Here is a 9,235-nt window from a genome sequence, read left to right as displayed (position 1 = left end):
GGACATGCAAGTATATATATCTTTTGATGTCCAGAAAATCTTCCTGATGGAGAATTTGTAGAGTTCCTGTACCAGAATGACAATATTAAAGGCCTTGAGATCTAGGATGGGGGGGGGGGGGGGGTGCCCATATTGGTTTGGGAGCTTTAAACGGACTGGAATAGAACCCCCCCCCCCCCCCGGATCTGCTCTGCCCGAAGTACTGGACCAATAACTCTTTTGTTTTTGAAGATCCGGAAGGACTGCATGTACATCTGTTAATTTCAGTAGAGACACAGGCTGGTGGACCAAATGTCAGGTGTTTAGATGTGAGCTCACGATACTTCATTGAAGGATCAGTTTGAAGAATGATCAGATTCCTTCTCTTGCAGACCAAAATTGCAGCTAGGCCATGCTAGAGAATAGTTTTTGAATGGACTCTTTGCTTGTAAAGCCCCGTACACACGTACCGATCGTGGCCGAACGATCGGCCGTCTTTTGTCCGCGGGCTGTCTTGTCTGTTGAAAAGTGCAAAAGACTGCACACGAATTTTGTCGGCCAACAGCCGACTGCAGAAGTGATGACATGTGATGGTTAACTTTCCTTGTCTTTTTCTGAGCATGCTCAGTCTTGCAAATCTGCTGTCTGTCGGCCGAAATCTGTACTGACTGGCGAACAATCGGCCGTTCTGGTGTCGGCATACAAAAATTTTAATGCTTGCACGACAGATTCTGTTCGGCCGAAAAGTGCGCTGTCGGAAGCATCATACTAACAAGCCGAAAATCGGCCGACAATCGGTACGTGTGTACGGGCCTTTAAAAACAGGTGAATCCTTCACATGGGTGGTTACGACTTTTTTTTTTTTTTTTTTTTTTTTTAACAAACTGCCAGGATTACAGCAGGGTCAGAGCCCACCCTAGAGCAAGAGCCTTAAACCAGTAAAGGGGTGTTGGCCTATTGGGAGGAACAACTTGTCAGGGTTGGTTCAAGTTTCCACGAAGTATGTGAGGTAACTGGTGCACCAGAAAGCTCTTGAAGACCCTAAGTCTAGGCAGGGGACAACAGTGCTAGAAAACACTTAATCATTGGGTTTTGTAATGCTCTTGGTACTGCCATTTCACCAAACTGATGTATGCTGGTAGTAGAAGGGATTATACTGGGCCAGTCTTTTTTTTTTTTTCCCCTTTTCAGTTCCAAATGAAGTGCAAAAATCTAATTTTCTTCTTGTCTGGTTGTTGATTGATGAACTTTTAGTTTCCACCATGAAGATTGTGAGATAAAGATATCCTGGGGTTTGTCATTTATGCTCCAGGCTATTGCTTAACAGAGCTGGATACTGAACACAAGGCAGACCTGTGACTTATCACATGTTCTGTAGACTTTCAAATGGAAAAAAAAGATGGTAGAGGCTCGGTTCCCAGCAGGTGGACTTACCCTTGCAGTTTATTGCTATCATTATGTAAAACAAACTAAATGGAATACAAGTTCAGTACACATCTAGATAGCTGTTAGATGCTAGTGTTTATGGTTTAAGCTTGGGTTTTCTTAAAGTATGTGATTTTGTTATGGAAAATTTAGGCATCCTAAAGCAGATCTTGTATGAACATTCGGCGTCTACTTGTCTTTTGGACCCGTTAAAAGAAAAATGAAACTTCTACTTGCTTGACCCTGACTTTTTTTTTTTCACACGGCTTACACAAGGGTGATGTCGCATACAGGAGTGTCTTCATGTGAGATCTGGGATACTTTGCATTCCCTTGATGTCACCCTCTTTAAGGTGGAAGCCAGGATGTGAGGTACGTTTATATTCATTTTTCTTATGATGATGATCATGATTGTTTTTTTTTTTTTTCATGAATTTTACATTTTAGAGTGGGGGTCTGAAGGCAAGCATACTTCACAATGCATGGGGTTTACATTTTAGAGTGGGGGGTCTAAGCATTTTTATCTTTGAATATCTGTTTTTTATTTTTGCGGTTTGTGGAGGAGATTCACCCTCACTTGCAGAATGGAGCACATGAGGGACTATCTCCTAAGTATGAAAACCTGTCTATTTGACACTTTCTGCCTTGCAAACAAAGCAGGGATTAGGAAGCAATGTGAATGGAACTTTTTTTTTTTTTTTTTTTAATTTACCAGTATAGTGCACATTGCTTTCTGACAAGTGTTACATGGCTTGGTGGAATCTGTTGCTGTAAGGCAATCTTTAGTCCATCAAATGGTAGAAGATAGTCAAGTTCCCTCCCAGGGTGTAGATTTAAAGATCAGAATCCGCTTTATTGGCCACGTATATTAAAGTGTATTTCAGCTTTTGCAGCCAAACCTTGCCTATTTTATATTTGTTACATGTTCCAGCTCACGTAATACCTTTAAAAAAAAAAAAAAAAAAAGAAAGAAGAAAAATTGCAACTTGCCTGTTTAGATGCTCTTTTCTGGAAGTTCCAGCACTAAAAAAAAATCCTACTTAATTATAATTATTTGTTTATCGGGGATGTGGAGCTATGTTCGCAATAACTAACTCTGCCTGTACTGTTCTGGTAGATTTAATTTCCACTATTAACTAGATTCGAACACTGTCTATCCTAACAAAGGGTTAAAGATTTGCACTGATCATTACCATTAAGATCACAGACTGGGAAAGTGAATAAAATTGATTATCTCGTTACAGTGGCATTTGAAAGTTGGTGGGATATATTAGGCAGCAAGTAAACATGTTATCCTTGAAGTTCATGTGTTAAAAGCAGAGAAAAAAATCGACATTACATTATGTGGTGTATGGTGCTGCATAGCCGCAGACCGGTCAGGGTGCCCATGCACAGCCAAAATCACCTGCCATAGGCAAGTGAGCATCAGAACTGGACCACAAAGCAATGGAAGAAGGTGATCTGGTCTAGTGAATCATGTTGTTTTTTTTTTTTTCATTACCATCATGTAGATGACTGAGTGTATGTGCGTTGCTTACCTGAGGAAAAAATGGCACCAGGACGCAGTATGGGATGAAGGCAAGCTGATGGAGGCAGTATGATGCGTTTAGCAATGTTCTGCTTGGAAACCTTGGGTCCTGCCATTCATGTGGATGTTACTTTGACACATACCACCTACCTACTTGACTAAGTACAACCCTTCATGGAAGCGGTATTCTCTGTTGGCAATGGCCTCTTTCATCAGGATAATGAGCCCTGCAACACTGCAAAAATGGTTTAAGAATTGCTTTTAGGAACACAGCGAGTTGTTAACTTGCCCTATAAATTTTCCAAATCTCTATCAATCAGGCATCTATAAGATGTGCTGGAAAAACAAGCTCGTTCCATGGGGGTCTCACCTTACAAATTTATAGGATTTAAAGGATCTGCTATTGATGGCTTGATGCCAGATACCACAGCATACCTTCAGAGGTCTAGTGTCGTGACGGGTCAGGGCTTTTTTGGTGGCAAAAGTGTGATTTCCTCAATATTAGGTGAATCCTATTGTTATTGCTTATTGATGTAGAGGACAGTCTGCTTCATTGTATAATGAGTTGAAACTCAGCCTTCTATTGACAAAGACTCACAATGAACTTTACCCTACTATGATATAATCTTTTAAGAAATGTTAAATATTTTTTCAAGGAAACCTTTTCGGTATGCTATGTGAATGGTAACACTCATGGGAAACCTATAGTGGGATTTTCTCAAGTTTAAATTTTAAAGGGTATTTCCACTTTCTCAGTCAAAATGGCTCATAGGAAGAGGTGTAGAGTGGGTGGGGCGCTGCTTAACATATATTGCTGGGACTTTACTATGAAAAAAAGTGTTTAGTGCTTAAAATATAAGGGCTCATAGTGGTACATTCAAACTTGCATATAAAATAAATGCAAAACAAACCGAAATAAATAAATCAATAAATGCGTCTGTGACCAAAAATTATACAACAATAAATATTTTCCTATGAGCAAAAAAGTGTCCATTGTTCTTTAAGAGCTGGTTCACACTGCCGCGACCATAAGTCGCCCCATGTCGGAGCGACTTTTTACAGCGACTTTACCGCGACTTCAGCGCGACTTGTGAATTATTTTGCGCGACTTATGACAATTACAGAGCAAGGGGGTGTGTGGCAGGCGGCTCCGATGGCCGCCGGCCACTCACGATCTCCCGCAGCTGAGAGAGAAGGACAGACGGCTGATGTAAACACAGCCGTCCGTACTTCTCCCTGAAGTGATCACAGATGTCATGTGATCCTGCGATATAGGATCGCATGTCTCTGTGATGACTTCACAAGCCACGCCCCCCACAGTTAGAATGACGCCACTAGGGACACCTTTAACCCCTTGATAACCCATACTGTTAACCCCTTCCCTGCCAGTGTTATTTTTACAGTAACCGTGCATATTTTTAGCACTGATTACTGTAGTAATGTCACTGGTACCCCCAAAAGTGTCAAAAATGTCAGTTAGGGGTCCGATCTGTCCGCCGCAATGTCGCAGTCCCGCAAAAAATCACAGATCGCCCGCCATTACTAGTAAAAAGAAAAAACAATAAAGATGACATCTTTCCCGTAGTTAGTAAACGCAATAACTTTTGCGCAAACAAATCAAAATGCCCTTATTGCGGATTTTTTTTTTTGTAACAAAAATATGTAGCAGAAAACAAATTGGCCTAAAATGTTAAATTTTGATTTTTACATTTTGTTTTTTTGAGAATTTCATATAAAAGAATGTGAAAAATGTTATTTTTTTAAAATTGTCGCTGCTTCTTTTTTTTTTTTTTTGTTTATAGCGCAAAAAATAAAAATCGCACAGGTGATCAAAAAAGCTTGATTTGTGGAAAAAAAAAAAGGATGTCAATTTAGTTTGGGTACAGCGTCGCACAACCGCGCAATTATCCGTTAAATTCACGCAGTGCCGAATCGCAAAATAGGGCCTGGTTAATGCAGCCAAATCCTCCGGTCTTAAAGTGGTTAAATACCAAACTTGTTATACTTACGTGCTCTGTGCAGTGGTTTTGCACAGAGCAGCTCCAATCCTCTACTTTTCGAGTTCCCCTGCCGGCGCTCCTCCCCCTCTAGCAGTGCCACCAGAGAAAGCCACTTGCCCTGGGGCCACAGCTGCATGCTCACTCTCCTCATTGGCGCACTGGCTGTGACTGACAGCAGTGGGGGCCAATGAGGGGGGGGAGTGGCCTGGGACAGCCGAGGCTATTGAACATTGCTAGATTGGAGGGAGCTCAGGTAAGGTTTGGGGGACTGGGGGGAGGGAAAGGGGGCTGCACACAGAAGCCTTCAAAACCACTTTAACCCACATTTTCAATCTCTTGCTGCTGAGTGTTGATTTATTTGATAGGCACTGCATTGGGAAAATACTGTTGTGAATAAAATGTTTACCTATGAGAGGTTACATTGCTCAGTAGGAAGAATAAAATTGCCTGCTCTTCAAAAATTTAGGGAAATGGAAAGTATGCATTGCATTTTATTATGTTAAATTGTTTGTACTAATATGGACGGATAGGATTGTTTTCTTCTTATAATAACAACAAAATATAAATGACATGATTTGATTCAGTGAGTACCGTAGTTATGTACGTAGGTATTTGTTGTCTAGATATTGTATGCCTGTTTTAACCTGCCTAACCAAAAACCTCAAATTATATGAGCCAATGCAAAGTAATATATTGGTGTGTCTATTGAAGTTGATTGTAGCTTTTACTAATGGACATAAGACAGAAGGCTAAAATCAGTGCAAAACTTTACGTGAAAGAGGTATGATTCTTGGTTCTGAAAAGGTGTTCATATTTTGCTTTATATGACTGCAGATGATTTTATAATTGTGCTGTAGGGCTTGGTGTACAATTAACAATTATTTCATATTTTGTCAATTTTGGTGTTTATGCTATTGGTTGGATTTAAGATTTCAATTTACTTTCTATATTTTTATTTTCATACTGAAGTACCATGTATTTGTTTTCTGCTGCAAAGCTGTGTTTCAGCAGAACTTTGGCTCCCTAAAAAGGCTTATTATTTAAAATTGCAGTGTTTTACAAAAAGTACCTCTGGTTGTCTTAAGCCTCATACACACAATAAAAATCGTATTTTTTTTATTTTTTGCACACTAGTCTCATATCGAAAAAGAAGAGGTTACTAAAGTTACGGAAATTCTCGTAGGACAGAATACAACTTCAGATGTATGTATTGCATTGTAATGTATTCTCTCAATTCCGAGCATGCATAGTCTTGGTCTTCTATTTTTTTTCGGACGTATACTCTACCGATTTTAACGAAAAACATTCATTCTGGTAAAAGATTTTTTGTTTGTTCCTTCGGATAATTTCGCATGAACTGTCTTGATCGACTTTCGAAAGCTGTGTACTAACGATCAGATTATCGTACGATTGATTAGAAAGTGGTGTTTTCCGTCTGATTTTCTGATCCTGTGTACTAGGCAGTAACCTTTTTATTTTTTTTAACGAAAAGCTTTGCACAAGTGCATGTATGTCATATACTCCTTACTGTCATTTTCTAATGCATGGGCTAGACAAAAACTCTCTACTTTTAGCTTTAAATTGTTTTATTATACCCAGGCAAGTAAAAAATAAAATGTAGAAATAGCCTTTAATTTATTTTCCTGGTGTTGTGCTGTCTCTGAGGGAGACATGGAGTATATGCATTGAGGTGCTTAACGTTTATTCTGAAAGTCACTCCCAGTGCACATACAATGTTTAAAAAAAAAAAAAAAACTTGTCTATCCCTTAGCACACCACAATACATGCATTTGAATACACTGTGGGTTGTGGTACACTGCAGTGGCCATAATAGTGCAGGTATGATTCTTCATGTGTTTTAGGCATGTTAAGCCTCAGTTCACACTGCTGAAACCCCCATTGATTTTCAGTGCGACTTGCTTGCAGCTTCCATGTGACTTGAGGAGTCTGTTGCACTCAACATGCATGAAAGTTGCATCAAAGTAGCACAGGAATTTTTTTTTTGGGAAATCGTCGCAACTTGTCGCATTGATTAAAACCATCTCAATTAAAATAGGTTTTCAATTGTCATGCAACTTTGTGTCGTAAGTTGCACACAGTCACAGCAGTATGAACTGGGGCTAAGGCCGGTTCAAAGTGATTAGGCTGCCTAAACACAAGTGTTTGTCAATGCAAGTCAGAAACAAGTGGAGATGCATGCTCAAGTGTGACGGAACCCTAAGATTTAAAGGGGTCATTAGTGGTCCTTCTTTTATTTTTTTAGAATGCCTTCTGTTTACTGCTAAAGTTGTCTGCTAATGCATGCAATAGTATTTTCAGTAAAATAAACATGGAATTAACCAACATTGTGGATGAATATACTGACCTGTAAGGGCCCTTTCACACTGGTGCTCTGAAAAATGTGGTTTGATTTTTTTTCAAAAGCTCATATTGTGTTTTTAACTCCCCTTTAATGCATTTATAATGTGCTTTCTGATTGCCTGACTCCCAGCATTCACCTGTAAAACATGGACATGTCGCTCAAAAAACGCAGCTGAGATGCACTTTTGATGTGTTCAGATTAACTTGCATTGGAAAGTGCACTTTTGAAAACGCACCGAACATGCAGGACTTAAAAAAATGCAGTGTTAACAGTTACATAGGATTTAAAGGCGAATCAATTTGTAGGACTGTAAAAGTACGTTTTAACGCAGCAAAAGTGCTGCGTGAAAGGAATCGTTTATTTGGTGGTGTAAAAAACGTAGTCCTGGTTAGACTATCAGTTTGGTTGCAAAAGCCATTAGTCTGCTTAAATAACGTCACTTACACCAGAAAACGTGGCAGTGTGAGCATTTTGATTTTGATTGCTATGTCTTTTTTTTTTTTTTTTTTTGGTCAGCTCAGTTGAATTCAATTATTAAAGTAGAACTATCGGTAAAACTTTTTTTTTTTTTCATTTTGGATAGAGTAAGGAAGGGTTAGAAGAATCCCTGTTGGTTGTTGCTATATGTACCCCATTCGGGAGATTTCCCTTCACTTCGTGCATAGCCAAAAAGGAAGCGTGAGGAAATCCCTGCAAATGAAAGGAATTCCTTGGGGACCCCTAGGCCACCAGAACTAGTATCCCTATTGGAAGATTTCCACCCTATTATTTTTAAGAGACAACCCAAAAGTGAGGATTTCTCTTTCGTTCATTGACACACAGCTCCTGATTCTTCGTCACCATTGGGTTATACTACCCCCTACAGGAGTAGGATACTAGGCAAGAAAAAGCTCCCAATTGGGAGGCAGTGGCTTCAGCCATCCTCACAGGGGCCGTCTCACGTAGTTTCTGATTTAGTAGGCTGCAAAGCTGCGGCCTAAATTTTCGACTGGATCAGGCTGCGTGAGGCGCTACCCACGGATGCTAAACTATCAGCGCCCCCAGCCCAATACCCGCCACAGTCACCAACCCCCAGGGTGACAGGGAACCCTGCTCAACCCCTCGTTGCGCACCAGGAAAGCCTGGTCAGCAGCAACACCAATCAGCCCCCCCATTCATAAGCTCAGCCGGGGGGGCGAAAGACCCACAGTGGCCACCAAAATTTTAGAGGGGCTGGGGGAAGGAGGGGAACCTGGGGGTCCCGCCATCCCGGGGAGGGGCCCTTGTCCACCCAAAAACTCTCCAGGAGTAGAGCGGGGGGGGGGCAGCTACATACCATATCAGAAACAGGGTGGGCACCACTTCATCATGTGGGTGTTGTCGGCCAGGAGGAAACTCTGTGACTCAAGCCAAAGCCAGTTCGTATGCGCCCTTGCGAGACGTTTAACTCGCAGGCCAGCCGCCATCCAGTGGTCAGACTGAGGGGGACCCTAAGGAGCTAGATTATCAAGTTGGTCGTCCAGTCCAACGCTTGATTGTAGCTCACACAGGAATAAAATAATAAAAGAGGAAAAAAATTTAATTTAAAAAGAAAAAATTGGCAGGACCAGAGATCCCAGCAGGGAGCTAGGTCCTTACTCCTGACTAGGCAGAAAAAAACTAGTTCCGAGTGCCTATAGCTGAGAGGGGGTGTATACCCCCTGAGGACTGCACATAGGCATGGTCAAACTTTTTCCTGCCTAGTGTCCTACTCCTGTAGGGGGCAGTATAACCCAATGGTTATGAAAAATCAGGAGCTGTGCCCATCAATGAACATCATTGTAAAGGATCTTTGTACCCCAGGTGGGCACATCCGCCGGACCTGTGTCTCCTGTCCTCCAAACGCACCCACAGCCTGCGGAGAAGCCATATCCAGCCCTTAACCCCTCAATCACGAGACAATCCACACAGGTGTTGAGGGTTA

The 9,235-nt window shown here is 41.2% G+C and overlaps 1 protein-coding gene across 1 annotated transcript in view; it reads left to right on the top strand.

The window, feature by feature from the left end:
* The first annotated feature begins 1,543 nt into the window (after window positions 1-1,543).
* Window positions 1,544-9,235, top strand: part of LOC309553129 (transient receptor potential cation channel subfamily M member 7-like) — a 250,318-nt gene continuing 242,626 nt past the window's right edge. Inside the window, exon 1 of the mRNA XM_082254029.1 lies at window positions 1,544-1,775. Within this exon, the coding sequence (XP_082110155.1) occupies window positions 1,740-1,775 (36 nt within the window). The 5' untranslated portion in view covers window positions 1,544-1,739. The remainder of the gene's footprint in view (window positions 1,776-9,235) is intronic.

This window comes from Pelophylax lessonae (assembly GCF_965119305.1).
Source record: "Pelophylax lessonae genome assembly, chromosome: 4".
NCBI lineage: Eukaryota > Metazoa > Chordata > Amphibia > Anura > Ranidae > Pelophylax > Pelophylax lessonae.
This window is presented reverse-complemented; position numbering and strand designations above follow the sequence as displayed.